General features: G+C 50.9%; 1 protein-coding gene across 4 annotated transcripts in view; it reads right to left on the minus strand.

Annotated features, from left to right (window-relative positions):
* The window catches only part of RADIL (Rap associating with DIL domain), a 74,668-nt gene that overhangs the window by 11,590 nt on the left and 44,690 nt on the right, over nucleotides 1-18,388 (minus strand). For all 4 annotated transcript variants that reach the window (XM_049903281.1, XM_049903278.1, XM_049903279.1 and 1 more), the window contains exons 3-5: nucleotides 12,895-13,184; nucleotides 11,396-12,022; nucleotides 9,332-9,369 (exon numbers count right to left, since the gene is read on the minus strand). In XM_049903281.1, coding sequence (XP_049759238.1) covers nucleotides 9,332-9,369; nucleotides 11,396-12,022; nucleotides 12,895-13,184 — 955 coding nt within the window. The remainder of the gene's footprint in view (nucleotides 1-9,331; nucleotides 9,370-11,395; nucleotides 12,023-12,894; nucleotides 13,185-18,388) is intronic.

The raw sequence follows: 18,388 nt of genomic DNA on the forward strand, positions 1-18,388 counted from the left end.
TGAGGCACTGCCACAAGCCAGGTGCCGAGCTTGGTCCTCCCTGTCCAGCAGCTCTACCCCACACAGGCCCTGGGAGGGCCTATGGGTCCCCCATGTTGCACATGGCGGGGGCAGGCAAGCAGGGGTCTGTCCTACCAGCTCAGATAACTGCTCCTCTGGCCTTACCCACAGCAGCCCAAGGATGGGACAATTTGTGGAAATTACCCCCCGCGTGACAGGGGCCCTCCCTTACTGGCCCCTGGAGAAGTCTAAGGGGCAGATGAGGGCAGGCTGTGCTGAAGGTCCCCATCTCAGGTCGCACGGTCAGGCAGCACACCAGTATGAGCCTGCCACGGGCTCAGTCTGATGGTGGCAATGTGGTTCCACCCCTCCACGCTCTCATCACAGTTCGGGGCCACCTCTGAGCATCCTGACACATGTGCCCAAGTGGTAAGCACAGAGATCCCTGTGCAAACAAACCCAACAACCCAGACCTCATCCCGGCCTGCCCTGAGGGAAGAGGCCAGAGAAGAATATTCAACAGTGCCTGTGACCTGGCCCAGAGGGTCATGCAAGCCCGTCAGGCCCCTGGGGACATCTGAGGGTCAGGACCTAGCCAGCCGGCCAGGCAACACCCCACTGCTGGCAGAAGGCCCACACAGGCTGAGGAATTTGACCGAGTTCCCAAGAAGACAAGCAGACTTCCTGGTGCCCAGAGACTCAGGAGTGCCGGTGGAGGAAGGTCACCGAGAGTGACCACCGTGTTCCCAGATGCTGGGGTCCACACTGCAGGCTGCCCCAGCGCCACGTTCCCAGGGGATATCACTGGGGTCCCATCAGGAGCTGAGCTTGTGAGGACGAGTCAGGGAGGACAACACTTGTCCTCATCAACAGGGAAGCCATACAGACTGTGGGAAGGCTGCAGGTGCGCTGTCCCACTGACGTCACTTCACTTTGTCTGCATACAACGCTGACCTCCCTCGGTCCTTCTTGGGGAGGGACACCTGGCCGGCTCTCCTGTCTCTCCTGCTCCCTCTGCTTGGTGTGTCTGCTGGCTGGTCCGCTCGCTTATCTCGCAGCACCGAAACTCCTGATCCTTTTCCTTCATTCTTGAAACTGGGTCGAGTTACGCGCACAGGCATACAGGCATAAACAGTCTTAGATCATTAAAAGTGGATTAATTTGGCTCTTCAGGGCTTAATTCCATCTTCTTTTCAACATTCATTGCCCTTCTCAATTTCACCCAGAACTCAAAGGGGCAGACAGGCCTCTACCAAAAAACAAACCGCCAACTTGAGCTTCGGTGGCAAACCCAAGTGAGGCCAGAGGCGAGTGCAGCCCCCACCCGGCACTGTGCCCATACTGGGGGGAGGGCACCGCAAGGGCACAGGAGGCTGCCCAGCCCTGCAGGACTTGCAGCCAAGGGGACAGAAGGCCAGCAGAAAAGGATGGAGCTAGCCCATCTTCTGTAGCAGTCCTGGCAGAGCTGCGGGTGGAGTCCCCGTGAGAAAGGAGACCCCGAGTCATCTGGGCAGCAGGCCCCAGCTGGGCAGAGAGTAGGCAGGGGAGGATGCCCAGTGCGTGTGGCCTGCAACATGGGCTGGGCCCTGCTTCCCCTGAGGTCTGACACTCTGGCAGAGGAAAAAGCCTGCCAAGGCTGGTGGCACTGGGTCAGCGGGAGCAGAGGTGACAGCACCTTCACACACAGCTGGTGGGGAGGCTGACCAACCACTGACCACAGCCACAGAGAGGGTGCAGACACGCCCACCAGAGCCCCCTTCGAGTGCACGGGTGCTCGATGCGCACACAGGCAGACACACAGGTGCTGCTGTGTCACAGATGAGGGCAAGGGGGGGTGAAAGACTGAGCAGCCTTCAGGGCCCACCAGGAGAGGAAGAGTGACCAAACAAAGAGCTCCCTACCACCACAGAGCTCAAGCCTCAACGAGAGGTCTCGGCCAACCCACCTAAGACCTAGTCTACAAGCTCTTAAGTGAGGAAAGCCAATCAAAAACAGCACGTCCATCTAGGAGCAGGAAAGCATGTGGGAGAGGCATGGATTGTGGACACACACTGGGGCCAGTGGGACAGAAGGAACGCCAGAGCAAATGCCCTGCCCTGGGCAAGCATCCAGCCCTGTGCTGAGCCGCATCCCCACCTGTGGGGAGCACTTTTATTTGGTGGCAAAGCCTGGCCTGAGCTCTAGGTGTCCTCCCTGGTGTATGTAACCACACACCATCCTGTAGAGAAGACTGCTACCTGGGCGGGGTGTCGCCCCTCCCAGCCCACGGGCGGTACTGTATAACACACAGTGGATAATCATGTCGATGTCAATGTAGAAGCAGACATACAGATGTCCATGTCGGTACGTACACACACCATTTGACTGTTCTAAGATCCCAAAGAGTCTGAATTGCAAACCACTTCTGGTCCCAAAGGTCTGGGATGAGGAACGTAGACCTGTATGTGCACCTACATAAACTGCTGATCACACATGGATGCTGTGAGGACTTAACAGGCTAACACAGGTGAGACTGTTGGACCCAGTCAGGAACTTGGTAAAGAGGAGCTTTCCTTCTTTCTGAGCCTGGAAGGGCCCAGAGCTGAGGAGAGAATTAGTGACTGAAACCAAAACCCCAAACCCACTGCCATCGAGTCCATTTCGACTCATAGCGACTCTATAGGACAGAGTAGAACTGCCCCATAGGGTTTCCAAGGCTGTAAATCTTTACAGAAGCAGACTGCCACATCTTTCTCCCACAGAGCGGCTGGTGGGTTCAAATTGCTGACCTTTTAGTTAGCAGCCAAATGCTTTAACCACTGTGCCGATAGAGCTCCTTGTGACTGTAAGACAGTAGAAATCTCTGAGAATGAGAGACAGAGATAAAGTCATGCAAGAGCAGTTAAGAGACATGGAGGATATAATGAAAAGGTTGGAATTATGGCTACTAGGAGTTCTAGGAGGACGGAAGAGCAGAATTCAAACAGGAAATGGCCATGTGTTTCCTTGATATAAATCTCTATGTATATATATAGAAGCTCTGACGGCAATGGGTTTTTTGGGAGGCATAGAGTTCAGCTGCTAACTAAAAGTCAGCATTCTGAATCCGCCAGCTGGTCCTTGGAAACCCTATGAGGCAGTTCCACTCTGTCCCACAGGGTTGCTATAAGTCAGAATCAACTCGACGGCAAGGGTTTGGTTTTTAGGTCTGGTTTTTTATGTATATATATGCTTTACTAGTTTTGCTTCTCTAGAGAACCAGCCTAAGACAACTATGATTCAAGAGTGAGGGCAAAATCAAAACATTTTGTGACACGAGGTCCAAGAGGGTTAACTACCCACAGAGTCTCACAAGAACAACTCTTCAGAGATACATTCCAGAATAAAGGACACAGATTCTAAAAGGAACAAGGAGAATGCAAGGGACAATGATAACGAAAAAAAAAAAAAAAAAATACTGGTAGCATAAGCACATGGGTGCATCAAAATAAACACAGCTTATTAGCATGAATAAAAACAAAGAATGATGTGGGAAATAAAGTGAATAAAAATAACATGAAGCTAAAATACTACATAATAATAAGATGAAAGCTAGGCAGTCGGGATAGAGTCAAAACATCGTAAGATCTGGTGTTCTACAAAAAGACAAGAGATATTAATACTTTAAGAACAAGTATAACTTTGAAACCAATAGAGACAAAAGGTGAAATTAAAAAAAAAATTCCAACTGAAGGGTGTTGTTAGCTGCCACTGAGTCAGCACCCACTCACGGTGACGCCAAGCACAATGGAACAAGCATTGCCTGGTCCTGTGCTACACCCATGATGATCCGCTGAAGGTAAGAAAAGTATAAAAAAGGAAAATAACAGGCACAGTAAGCAGAAAACACAAAAGAGTGGTAAAAATATGTCCAAATACATCTGTAATTGTAATAAATGTAAATGGATTAAACATGTCCATTAAAAGACAAAGATACGTAGGTTCAATAAAAAATATCTTTCAAAAAAATTAAATAAAACAAAAGGACTCGGGGAGGTTGAAAGTAAAGGCATGAAAAAAAACTGCCAGGCAAACACTAAACAAAAGAAAAGTGATATAATATTATCATCAGGAGAAAAAAAAAAGATTTTAGGATAATAAAATTAGGAAAAAGGACATCACTTTAAAAGGAACAGCTTAATACATAACCTTGAAGCAAACCACAAAGTATCAACACAAATAAAACAAAACTGATGAATTTTTAAAAAGAAACTTACAAATCCACAGTTGTAGCAGGAAATGTAACACGTTTTGCTCAGTATCAGCTTAAACTGACAAAAAAATAATTAGGATGTGGTAGAGCTAAATAAACAAACAAGTAAACAATAAACTTGATCTAACAGATGTATATTGAAAAGCAAAACAAAACAAAAAACCCAAACCCACTGCCATCAAGTCGATTCCGACTCACAGCGACCCTGCAGAGCCGAGGAGAACTGCTCCATAGGGTTTCCAAGGTTGTAAATTTTTACAAAAGTTGACTGCTATTATCTTTCTCCCTTGGAGCAGCTGGTGAGTTTGATCCACTGACCTTTTGGTTAGCAGCCAAGCACTTAACTAGCCTGCTACGAGGACCGATATACATTAAACTCTATGCAAAATATTGTTGTTGTTGTTGTTAGGTGCTAACAAGTCAGCTCCGACTCATAGCGACCCTATATACAACAGAACAAAACACTGCCCAGTCCTGCGCCATCCAAAGTTGTAGCTATGTTTGAGCCCATCATTGCACCCACTGTGTCAATCCATCTCGTTAAGGGTCTCCTCTTTTTCACTGACCCTCTACTTGACCAAGCATGATGTCCTTCTCCAGGGACTGGTCCATGCTGATAACATGTCCAAAGTATGTGAGATGAAGTCTTGCCATCCTCGCTTCTAGTAAACATTCTAGCTATATTTCTTCCAAGATGGATTTGTTTGTTCTTCTGGCAGTCCATGGTATAGTCAGTATTCTTTGCCAACACCATAATTCAGAGGCATTAATTCTTCTTCAATCTTTCTTACTCATTGTCTAGATTTCGCATGCGTATGAGCTGACTGAAAATATCATGGTTTGGGAGAGGCATGTCTTAGCCCCCAAGTCTTATCTTTGCTTTTCAACACTTTAAAGAGGTCTCTTGCAGCCGATATGCCCAATGCAATACATCATTTGATTTCTTGATTGCTGCTTCCATGGGTCTTGATTGTGGATACAAGTAAAATGACAATTTCAATATTTTCTTCATTTATCATAATGCTATTTATTGGTCCATTTGTGAGGGCTTTTGTTTTCTTTATGTTGAGGTGTACTCCATACCGAAGGCTGCGGTCTTTGATCTTCATTAGTAAGTGCTTCAAGTCCTCTTCACTTTCAGCAAGCAAGGTTGTGTCATCTGCATGACGCAGGTTGTTAATGAGTCTTCCTCCAATCCTAATGCCACGTTCTTCTTCATATAGTCCAGCTTCTTGGATTATTTGCTCAGCATACAGACTGAATAACTACGGTGAAAGGATACAACCCCGATGCACACATTTCCTGACTTAAAGCCACGTCATATTCCCTTGTTCTGTTTGAATGACTGCCTCTTGGTGTAAGAACAGGTTCCTCATGAGCACAATTAAGTGTTCTGGAATTTCCATTCTTTGCAATGTTATCCATAATTTGTTATGATCCACATGGTCGAATGCCTTTGCATAGTCAATAGAACACAGGTAAACATCTTTCCGGTATTCTCTGGTTTCAGCCAAGATCCCTCTGACATCAGCAATGATATCCCTCATTCCACATCCTCTTCTAAATCCAGCTTGAATTTCTGGCAGTTCCCAGTTGATGTACTTCAGCATAATTTTATTTGAACGCAGTATTAATGGTATCGTTTGATAATTTCTGCATTCCGTTGGATCACCTTTCTATTTTTAATGCAAAATATAGATACTAAATATTCTCTTAAGTACACATGGAATGTTTACACAATTACCCACAAGCCACCAAAACTGAATTCTCACAAACCATATTTCTAATCACAATGTTGTAGGGTGCCATTGAGCGGATTTCAACTCTCAGCAACCCCACATGACAGTTGATCCGCCCCATAGGATTTTCTAGGCTGTAATGTTTACCAGAGCAAATCAACAAGTCTTTTTCCCATGGAGCCAGTGGGTGGTTTCCAACTGCCAATCTTTCCGTTAGTGCCGAGCACTTAACCTTTGCGCCACCAGGGCTCCTTATTTCTAATCATGATTTCTAATCATAATGCAATAAAATCAAAAGTAACAAAATACAGCAGAAAAGCAAATGCATTTAGAAACTAAAAAAAAAACTTTAAAAATAACTCATGAATCAAAGAAGAAATTTACAATAGAAAGTATACATTAACACGGAAATAACTGAGTTTAATGGAAGAGAGAAATCAAAGGAGAAGTACCAGAAACAACGAAATTGGTTCTTCAAAGGAGCTAACAAAATAGGTAAATCCCTGGGAAGATAAAACAAAGAGGGAAAAAGACAGAAAAGATATAAACACGATAGGAATGTAAAAGATGATACAAAGATCCCTAAGTGGTGCAAACAGTTTGCGCTTGGCTGGTAACCCGAAGGTTGGTGGTTCAAAGCTATCCAGCAGCAGCATGGAAGAAAGGTCTGTGGATCTGCTTCCATAAAGATTGCTGTTGTTGTTGTCAGGCGCTGTCGAGTAGATGCCAACTCATGGCAACCCCATGTGTACAGAGTAGAACTGTTGTCACCTTTTGAAAGCAGATCACCAGGCCTGTCTTCTGCGATGCTTCTGGTTGGGTTTGAATCGCCAACCTTTTGGCTAGTAGTAGAGCACTTAATTGTTTGCAACTCCCGGGTACTCCTTCCATAAAGATTACAGTCAAGAAAACCCTACGAAGCAATTCTACTGTGTTACACATGGGGTCACCATGAGTCGGAATCTACTCCCTGGCATGAGACAACAGCAACTATATATCAGTTAAAATGTTAAAACACATAGAAATAAAAAAAAAGGATGCAGCTACAGCTATAGATATATTAGAGATTAAAAAAAAAGAGAATATAATGAACAACATTATGCCAATAATTTTGAGAACACACGCAATGAATAATTTTCTAGAAAAGTAAAAATTATCACAATTAACACAAGAAAACTGGAAAACAGAATGAACCTGTAATCCATAAAGAGATGGCACCAACAAACCAGGCTCACTCCCAGAGGGCACGAGCCCAGACAGCTTTACCAGCCACTTCTAACAAAGCTTCAAGGTCCAAAAAGGCCTTAGTTCGTATAAATTGATCCAGAGAACAGAAAACCACAGAAGGTGGCCTGATTCATTTCTGTGCAACTTTCTTACTGAAATCAGACCAGGACGACACAAAAAACGAAACTCACAGACCAAGATCGCCTATGAATGCGGATGGGAGAACCCTAAGCAAAGCATTAACAAACCCTATCTTGCAGTGTTAAAAGGTAAATAGTTATGCAGGGATTAATCTCCAGAATTCAGGAATGACTCAATATCAGAAATCCTACTAATATAGAACCCCACATTATAAACCAAAGGAGAAAAACCATTCAATGATTACAGACACAGAGAAAACTATTAGTAAATCCCAACGGTCACTCCCAATTCAAAAAGAATCACACACACAAAACTGCGGAGCAAACCCAACAAAACGTTAACACTACGTTCAACGGGATGTGGGTTCATGGGTGACTGATACAGTCTGTACTTTTCCGCGTTTTTGCAGTGACTCACTGGGGATGGAAAGAGGACTGCTTTTATGCCCTCAATCAAATATCTGGGAAACACAGGCTGAGCAAGCAGCTGCTAGGGGTCCTTCCTCTTCCCTGCTGGGAGGCAGGGTCTGTCTCATATCCGTGCATCAGAAGCTGTACTCAAGGCCCTGCAGCCAACCCGCAGCCACGCACTACCTGCACCTGAGCACGGAGGAGGACAGCAGCCAGGGTCTCGTACAATCCCAGCTCCAACCCCCACACCCGCCTCAACCCGGAGTGGAGCAGGAAAGAAAGGCAGCCAGAGTGAAGCCCCTGGCCCCACCTATGGGCCCTCTTCCCACCTAGCTAACACCCTGAACACCTAACTCCTAGAACACTGAGGCCACCACCGAGGTGTTCAGGCTGCGGCCATGTTCCCCCACATGTCAGGTGGTTTGCCGTTTAGACACCAGGACAGCCGCCTATGGCCTGGTCATCCAGCCCCTCAGGGACATCATTCAGGATCTTACTCTGACTTCCCACCGAGCCCCACAGAGGCAGAGCTGGGGAGTCAGTGCAGGAAGTGCCGTGAGGGGGGCTCTTCTCTGTGAACAGGGAGGTGATGTCGCCCCACTTCCTCTCCAGGACTATGGGGAGAAGACGGTGTGCACAAGTGGCAATGGCATGTTTATTAAACGGATTATTTCATACATACAAAGAACAGACTATAGATGTGAGCAACACACAGTTATAGCAAACACCTCGGTGCCACAACGTGACCCAGGAAGCAGGACACGGCGCACACCGTGAGGCCCTGCACCCACCCAGGAGCGCGCCCTGCCCTCACTGGCAACATGGCGGCCAGCTTCAATGCTGGGCTCACCATCCCCTGCTTGCCTTTAAGCGTCACCGCATCTGTCTCCATCTTGAGCCCAGGCTTGGTTCTGAACTTTATACAAGAGCGTATCTATAAAATCGTATACAGTGTGTCTTGGGGGGCTTTTGCTTAATGTCATTTTGAAAGCACGCAACCACTGCTCACTCATCCCACTGCTCAGGGCCCCCTGTATAGACTGCCTTTCTCCTGCACTTCCAGGGCTGGCTCTCACAAACATGTCTCCTGCCCACAGCAGGAAGATGTCCTCTGGATCACACTTAAGAGGGGACCGTGGGCCATAGAATAGGCCCAACTGCAATTTCATGACTCCGATAGTCAGGCAATTTTCCAAAGCCCCACCAGCAGGGCATAAGGGTCAAAACAGTGTCATCTATGAACACACACTTTGTGGAGTGGAAGTGTGCCGACCTCGCTCAAACCTGGAGCTGCGCTGCGCACTTTCCTACAGAATCAGGTTAGTTTTCATGCAGGAATTAGGAGAAAAAAGGGGAGAGGGCTGAACAAGGGCTAGTCCACTGCTGGGTCTGACTGACGCTCTGGAGGAATTTCCCCAGCACCGCGCTTCCAAGTGGTGAGGAAAGCAGTGGGAACGGCTACTAGAGACTGAAGGGCAGTCTGGCCCAGGCACAGAGCTGAGACCGGGTGTCCAGGAGGCAGCCCTCTGGCTTAGCCGCTGGCGAGGGCATACCCTACTGGAGCGCTTGCCGAGCCTACTTACAGTTGCGCCTGCTTCTCTGCGAGTTCTCTGGTCTTCTCCTACAATTAAAAAGAGGGAAAAAGCAAGCATGAGAAAAACAGGACAACCCAGGGATATGTTCAGTGGGGCCCCACCAAAAACACCAGCTACAAGAAACATGGCTCTGCTGCTCCTGGCCCTCTGAAAATGTTGTCTATTCCAGCCACGTTGGAAAGAACATGTTTCCGTCGGAGCTGGAGATCTTCCATTCCATCACTAAGTATGACCGGCACACTTCCTACAGCAGAATATTCCACAACCTTCTATCTACATGACAACTGGTCATTCGAAATAGCAAACGTAGGCCAAACAGTTCGCAAGTACTAGAAGGAAGGTCCTGCTCACATTCTCATTGTCAGGCCTAACAGAGTCATTCTGGGCTGTCAGCCCCAGTAATAATCAGTAGATAACTATGCTTGAGTATTCACACACATATTTCAACGCCCACAGGGATTCAGGTTTGGCCAGCATTCTCAGTGCTGTCACTTAATTAAAAAGCTGCTCTCCAGCAGCACACTGCTGCCTGGCTGAACAGAGCCTGCGCCGAGTCTGTAAACTGTTCTAAGATGCGCACACCTGCCTGCATGTCTATGAGAAATGCGAGGACAGGGGAGTGGAGACGACCAGGCGTTACAGCCCGGGCAACAAATGAAGCTTACAGGGAGCGTGGGGGGCACAGACCAGAGTGGAGGTGTACTATCACCAGGGCAGGGGCCCAGCGGGCATGGGGGCCCAGCAGGAATGGGGGCACAGCTGGCATGTGGAGCACAGAAGGCATGGGGTCACGGTGGGTGTGGGGAAACAACAGGCATGGGGGCACAGCATGCATGGGGGGCACAGTGGTTATGGGGGCACAGCAGGCATGGGGGCACAGTGGGCACGGGGGTGCACAGACCAGAGCTAAGGTATACTAACGCCAGCGCGTGGAGGGAGCACAGCAGGGCCCACACTCGTGTCTTTACTAGGTCCTTCACCTCCTCTGTGGGAAGGAGCCCTGATAGCACAGTGGATAAGCACTTGGCTGCTAACCCAAAGGCTGGCAGTTCAAACCCACCAGCCACTCCATAGGAGAAAGATGTAGCTAGCAGTCTGCCTCCATAAAGATTACTGAAAAACCAAACTTGCCACTGAGTCAATTCGGACTCACAGTGGCCCTATATGACAGAGTAGAACTGCCCCAAAGGGTTTCCAAGTAGCGACTGGTGGATTCAAACTGCCAACCTTTTGGTTATAGCCCAGCTCTTAACCACTGCACCACCACGGCTCCTTCCTTGGAAACCCTATGGGGCAGTTCTGCTCTGTCCTATAGGGTCGCTATAAGTCAGGATCGACTTGATGGCAATGGGTAACAGGCAGTCACCCCTGTGAGCCCCAGTTAGCATGTCTGTAACATGGGGAGGCCCACCCTGTCCTTCCCCTCACAGCGTATGTGGGGCGGATGGGCAGGGGGAAGGGCAGGCGGCTACACGCCCCGGTGCTGAGGCTGAGGAAGCCCCGTTCTCCAGGAACAGTTCCATGTGAAAGCCGACTGGGCCCAGCCCTGCCAACATACTAACAAGAGGCTCTGGAATGGGAGAGCACAGAGCTCAGCTCTGCTCCACAGAAAGCACCAGCAGCAGCCCAGGGGCAGGTTCCAGGGCTCCTGGGGGTCTGAGAGGATGGCTGCAGGGACGGCAGGGCCTGTGGACAGCACCCAAAGGCCACCCGAGCCTGGCAGTGCAGCGCCCCCGCATTTCAGCCCGAGAACCAGGGAAGAAGATCGGGGCCTCCCAGTGGACACCAGAACGCATGAAGTCACTGCTGACCCAGGGTGCAGTGCTGCAGGAGACACCTGGGCTCTTGATCTCCAGCCTCCCGTCTCCCAGGCGGGACGGAGCAGTACAGACGCTGAGGGCCTGGCTCCTGGCTCTGCCTCTCAGTTCCTCAACAACCTTAGAGGAGGCAGGAAGTTGGGGAGATGTTGCTTCCCTCACCAGGGTGGGTCACCAGTGTGGGCCCTGGCTTGTCACCCCTTGCAATGCTGGACATAGGGCCCCCATGACTGACCCAGACCATGTCGCGGATGGCCCCAGCCATCTTCAGCAGGAGCTGGCCAAAGGTGCCGGGCTCGAAGTGGGTGGCAGCATGCTGGATACAAAGGCACAGCAGGAAAGTGGGTGTCAGCTTGTGGTCATCACCCGAGGGCTCCACAAGCGTCAGGATCCGCTGCAGCAGCGCGTCTTCCTGCGAGGGTTCAAAGGCCAGGTGCAGCCGCCGCCGGACGGGCTCAGGGCTGGGCTGTGGGGGGCAGGCGGCACCGGTAGCCCCAAGTGCCGTCCCACACAGGCGGCAGCTCCGTGGTGCAGCCCCAAGGCGGGCCAGGGCCTGGGTGGGCAGCGGCTGGGCCTGCAGCGGGTCCTTGAACAGCAGCAAGTAGTAGAGGCCCAGGGAGAGCAGGTCGCCATGGCGCAGCTCCACAGGGCTGCTCCCCGCCTCGGCAAAGTTGACGGCCACAGGCGCACCTGCGATGGGCTCCAGCACCAGTGTGCCCCCAGCTGGGTGACGCCAGTGCCGGCGGATGGTGCAGTGCAGAGGCAGGATGTCGGGAGCTGCCAGGCTGATGCTGGGTTTGCTGGCAGGTGTGCGCTGGCCCACCGTGTGCAGGTCCCGGTTCAGTACATACACCAGGCTGTCCTGGAAGGAAACACGCAACTCAAGACCAGTGCCTTGGGCCATGGACAGAGGGGGACAGGATAGAGGGTGGCCCATGTCTGGTCACTGACCCACGTGGCCAGGATAGTTGTCCCAGGCTTTTGATGCCTGGGCACTCCCACCTGAGAGCCCTCGGCCACCCAATCCCCGAGCCTGCCCCGCACAGGGTGCCCACCCCACCATTGCAGGGAGGTGGTTCCCAGAGGAGCCCTAGGGCACGCTTGAGACAAAGGACAAGCCCAGCTTTGGGATGCAAGAGGGCAGGGAAGAACCACTGGAACAGAAACCAGCTTCCCAGGCCCCAGGCCATGCGCCGCCAACTTCCCCCACTTATCCCAGCACTCGATGTATGTGTCCCAGCCTGGATAGAGATGGCTCTGGAAGGCAAGGAAAGGGGACACCTTGCCCTCCTACAGAGTCGAGGACCATCTTGACACAGTGCAGTTCCCCAGCCCATTCCTATGGCCTCATCTGATCGAGAAGGGTCAGCAGCTGGGTGACTAACCCAAGGCCCTGCACTCTGAGAGCACATCCCGCCTCTACCCCCACAGCGCCCAGGGCCCTGGGCAGGTTCCACTCCTCCCCACTCGGCCCCCCAGAGTCCCAGGCAGGTTCCACTCCTCCCCACTCGCCCCCTGGGGCCCTGGGCAGGTTCCACTCTCCCACATCCACACCCCGTCTCAGCTCCCCAGGGTCCTGGGCGGAGCAGGTTCTACTCTTCCCCCCAGTCCTCCCTTCCCCCAGGGTCCAGGGAGGTCCTGTTCTCCTCCTCAGTACCCCCAACCTGGGTCCAGGTAGGCCCCGCTCCCTCCAACTCAGCCCCCCAGGGTCCAGGCATGGGAGACCTCACTCACGTGCTGCTGGCTGTAGCCCTGCAGAAGGAGCAGGTGAGGCGACTGGTAGAGTGAGTGGCGCATGGCACCCTCCTCAGCTGGGCCCCCCGCATCCCAGGCTGGCTCCTCAGGGCCCGGGCCAGCTGGCAGGGTGGCGTAGTGTGGTCTGCCGGCGTCGGAAGGCGGGCCAGCTGCACTCAGGCTGGTCTCACTGACGCTGCGGCGCAGGTGGGGTGGTGAGGGCCGTTGGGTACCTGTGGCTGTGCCCTTGGCCCGGGTCCGCTGGAGCCTCCGCGCCTGGGCATTGATCCCTGGAAGAGGATAGAGCAGGGCACTGAGTGGAGACTATGCAGGCCCAATGGGCAGGTCCCACTACATTCTGGGCTTCAATCTCGGCAAACCAGCTTCTTCCTCCTCATCCTGCCACCAGCTCGCTGTCCCTCAAGGCGTCCCCAGGAGACCAAGGAACTCTGTTCATTGACCCCCTCCATTCCAGGACTGGGTGGTCCTTGGTATTCTGTGGCCCCCTTTAAAGTGTGTCCAGGGGCAGTCACTGAAGGGTTCAGAGAGGGCTCACGCTACCCCTCAGCCACTAGAACCGACGACACATGGCCTTGATCTGCCTTCAGGACATCAAGCCCAAGCACACCTTTCCCACCACAGCACTAACCGAGCCCGGCCTGCTCTGGGCCCCTGCATGGCGCTGCAGCAGTCTGAAATCCCCTGGAATCCACCTGTCCCATCCTCCCATCCTACCTGGGCATCAAGTGAAACCTCTTGGGGTGGGGGGAGGGGGGGGCTGTGATTAGATGAGATCACAGGTGGGAAGCCCTGGCACCTGGGCTGTGACAGGCAGAACCTCTCACTGTCGTCCCCCATCCCCCACGGAGGAAGTGGGCACAGAAGGGGTCAGCCGCCCTCCTTCCCATGCTTCCTCTCTGACATCCCAGGTCAAAGCGCACAAGCAAACATGCGTAGGCGTACACACATGCACGCACACACACATGCACACGTAATACACGTGCAAACACGCCCGAGAAATGCCATGCTGCCCATAAAAGACTTAGAATCTCACAAAAAAAGCAGTTTTTTAAACTAGGCCTGAGATGCTGAACGCGGTGCTAAACCTTCCTCCGCAGCCCCTGTTGCGTTTTCTCCGCCACAGCCTTTGCAGGGCTGGGACTCATCCCCAGCGGAGGCCCGGCCTCCTCCGGCCAGGCCATTCCCGGTACCACCGACCGAGGCCTGGCTGCCAGGAGCTGGGCGGGGCGTCCTTTCCCGGCTGGGGGTTGGAGACGGGGGACGGCGGGGGAGAGGGGGCGCCACAGAGCCCAGGCCTAGGACCGCAGAACCGGCCGCAGCCCGCGGGTGTGAGCGAGCGGAGAGGGCGGGGACAGGGGGGAGGGGGGGAGGGGAGGGGGAGCCGGCAGGTGGAGGCCGGCGGGGGACCGGCAGGCGAGGGCAGGTGGGGAGGCGGGGAAAGGGGGGGGGTAGGGGATGGGGAGCCCGCAGGTGGAGGCAGGCGGGGGACGGCGGGCGAGGGCAGGTGGGGAGGCGGGGAAAGGTGGGGGCGAGGGAAGCCTGCCGGGCCCCCGGCGGCCCTGGCTCCTCCTCTGCTCAGGACGCCAGCCCCACGGCGGCATCCGCACAACCACAGGTACTTCCCGCTGCCACTCACCGCGTGGGGCTGCACTGAAGGTGAAACACCAAAAACCAAACTCCAGTCCAGGTGTGTTCTAACCCGGGGCAGGGGTGCGGAGCCGGCGCAGCAACGTCACCTTCCAGAAGCAAGGCCCGGGGGCAGAGCGCAGGTCGCCTTCCTCTTAGGATCTTGGGCTGCCAAAGGTCCCTGAAGAGGCCTGGGCCCACTCCTGGGGGCTTCAGCGCCCCCTTCCGGGACAGCCCCATATAATGCTGCCCACTTGGAGCCGCGGGCTCCCCAGAGTCCAGCTGGATAGGTTCTAGGGTTGGCGACCGTCCCAACTGCAGGCAGGGCTGAGAGGGACCAGCCGCTGTCCCCACTACCACCACTGAGACTGCCGGCTCCATCCTACCTTGCCGGAGCACACGCCCTCCCCAGCTCCCCAGCAGGACCCTTGCATGTGTGTGTACACTTGGAGTGACACAGGACAGCCACGAAACTGCCACTCGCACTAGCAAATCACAAAAAACCACCCAGCTGGCCTGCTCCCAGAGCCAGAGCAGGCACCTTCCCCACCTAGATGGAGACAGCCAGAGAAAACCAAGAGCCATGTATACACATGGTGGTGAAAGGAGAAAGCAAGAATAATGTATATGGTATGATCCCAGTTGTTACGTTTTTTTTAAAGCAAGTAAAGCGCCACTGTTGCTCCTGGCTTGTATATGTGTGCATGCAAAGCTCTTTTTAAGGAGCCCTGGTTGCTAACCAAAAGATCAGCGGATCGAATCCACCAGCTGCTCCTCAGGAGAAAGAACTGGTGATCTGCTTCCCTAAAGATTACAGCTTGGAAACCCTATGGGGGCAGCTCTACTCTGTCACATGGGGTCACCGTGAGTTGGCACAAAACACCAAATAACCAAAGTTCTTTTTTAAAAAGCTGTCACTTACGAGGTGGAGGGGAATAGCATGGGATGGTAGCCAAAACGGACTTCAACTTTATGCAATGTTTTACTTAGTTTATTGAGAAAACTCTAAGTAAAAGAGAGGAAATGTTTTCCCCTGTTAACTCTGGGAGGTAGGCACCCAAGTGTCAGTTACATTCTTCTTCATACTCTTCTTTATTTTTGAAATTTCTTCCTAAAACAAAAATCATAAACTTTCCAAAGGCCTCTCATTTGTCCATGACTTTGTAGCGCTGAGTGATGGTCTGGGAGGTGGTGGGGTGAGAACTTAGAGTGGCTGTGGTTTCCTCGGAACCCGAGCAGGTGGTGGGGAGTGGGGCCAGAGTCGTGGCTGAGGCACTAGAGATGGCCCCTGCCCCACACCTGGGCACAGGTGGGTCAGCAGGGCTGCCTCGAGGGCAGCAGAGCTCTGAGGGGCCCTGCGGTTTAGAGTTCTAGTAGAGGCAGCTACAGTCACTCCGTGCTGCCTCTGATTTTTCATCCTGGCCTCTTCCTCACCCACGCACGGAGGCTGTCCAAAACCAGGACCGGTGTGATGGTTAAGACTGTATGTCACAAAAAAAGAAACTTACAGGCCAATATTCCTCATGAACTTAAAGACACAAAAATCCTCAACAAAATTCTAGCCAATAGAATTCAACAACATATCAAAAAAATAATTCACCACAACCAAGTGGGATTCATACCAGGTATGCAGGCATGGTTCAACATGAGAAAAACAATTAATATAATCCATCATATAAATAAAACAAAGGAATCACATGCTTTTATCAATTGATGCAGAAAAGGCATTTCACAAAGTTCAACACCCATTCATGATAAAAAAAAAAAAATCCCAGCAAAATAGGAATAGAAGGAAAATTCCTCAACATAATAAAGGGCATTTATACAAAGCCAACAGCCAATCTCATCCTAAATGGAGAGAGCCTGAAAGCATTCCCCTTGAGATAAGGAACCAGACAAGGATGCCCTTCATCACCACTCTTATTCAACATTGTTCTTGAGGTCCTAGCCACAGCAATTAGGCTAGAAAAAGAAATAAAGGGCAAAAAAGAAGTAAAAGTATCTCTGTTTGCAGATGACATGATCTTATACACAGAAAAACCTAAAGAATCCTTAAGAAAACTACCGAAACTAACAGAAGAGTTCAGCAGAGTTTCAGGATACAAAATAAACATACATAAATCAGCTGGATTCCTCTACACCAACAAAGACAGCGACGAAGAGGAAATCACCAAATCAATACCATTTACAATAGCCCCTAAGAAGATAAAGTACTTAGGAATAAATCCAACCAGAGACGTAAAAGACCTATACAAAGAAAACTACAAGACACTATTGCAAGAAACCAAAAGACCTTCCTAAGTGGAAAAACATACCTTGCTTATGGATAGACGACTGAACACTGTAAAAATGTCTGTTCTGCCCAATGCTATCTATAGATACAATGCAATCCTGATCCAAATACCAGTGACATTTTTTAATTAGATGGAGAAACAAATCACGAACTTCATATGGAAGGGAAAGAGGCCCCAGATAAGCAAAGCATTACTGAAAAAGAAGAACAAAGTGGGAGGCCTCACACTATCTGACTTTAGAACATATTATACCACCATGGTGGTCAAAACCGCCCGGTACTGGTACAACAACAGATACCTAGACCGATGGAACGGAATTGACAATCCAGACATAAATGCATCCACATACGAGCAACTGGTATTTGACAAAGGCCCAAAGTCTGTTAAATAGGGGAGAAACAGTCTCTTTAACAAATAGTGCTGGCATAACTGGATATCCATCTGCAAAAAAATGAAACAAGGCGCATACCTCACACCATGCACAAAAACCAACTCAAAATGGATCAAAGACCTAAATGTAAAATCTAAAACGATAAAGTTCATGGAAGAAAAAATAGGAACAATGCTAATAGCCCTAATGCATGGCATAAACAGTATACAAAACATTGCTAGAGCTGCAAAGACAGCAAGAGAGAAATTAGATAACTGGGAGCTCCTAAAAGTCAAACACCTATGCTCATCCAAAGACTTCACCAAAAGAGTAAAAAGATTACCTACAGATTGGGAAAAAGTTTTTAGCTATGACATCTCCGATCGTCAGCTGATCTCTAAGATCTACACGTTACTGCAAAAACTCAACAACAAAAAGACAACTCAATTAAAAAATGGGCACGCAACACAAGGGAGGTCAGCACAATTGGACTAAACCAAAAGCAAAGAAGTTTCCTGAATAAACTGAATGCTTTGAAGGCCAGCGTAGCAGGGGCAGGGGTCTGGGGACCATGGTTTCAGGGGACATCTAAGTCAATTGGCATAATAAAATCTATTAAGAAAACATTCTGCGTCCCACTTTGAAGAGTGACGTCTGGGGTCTTAAACACGAGCAAGCAGCCATCTAAGATGCATCAATTGGTCTCATCCCACCTGGATCAAAAGAGAATGAAGAACACCAAGGACACAAGGCGATTACGAGCCCAAGAGACAGAAAGGGCCACATGAACCAGCGACTACATCATCCTGAGACCAGAAGAAGTAGATGGTGCCCGGTTACAACTAATGACTGCCCTGACAGGGAACACAACAGAGAACCCCTGAGGGAGCAGGAGAGCAGTGGGATAAGCAGACCCCAAATTCTCGTAAGACCAGACTTAATGGTCTGACTGAGACTAGAAGGACCCCAGTGGTCATGGCCCCCAGACCTTCTGTTGGCCCAGGACAAGAACCATTCCCGAAGCCAACTCTTCAGACATGGATTGGACTGGACAAGGGGTTGGATAGGGATGCTGGTGAGGAGTGAGTTTCTTGGATCAGGTGGACACTTGAGACTATGTTGGCATCTCCTGCCTGGAGGGGAGATGAGAGGGTAGAGGGGTTTAGAAGCTGGTGAGCTGGAC

The sequence above is a fragment of the Elephas maximus genome, chromosome 12 (genome assembly GCF_024166365.1).
Source record: "Elephas maximus indicus isolate mEleMax1 chromosome 12, mEleMax1 primary haplotype, whole genome shotgun sequence".
Lineage (NCBI taxonomy): Eukaryota > Metazoa > Chordata > Mammalia > Proboscidea > Elephantidae > Elephas > Elephas maximus.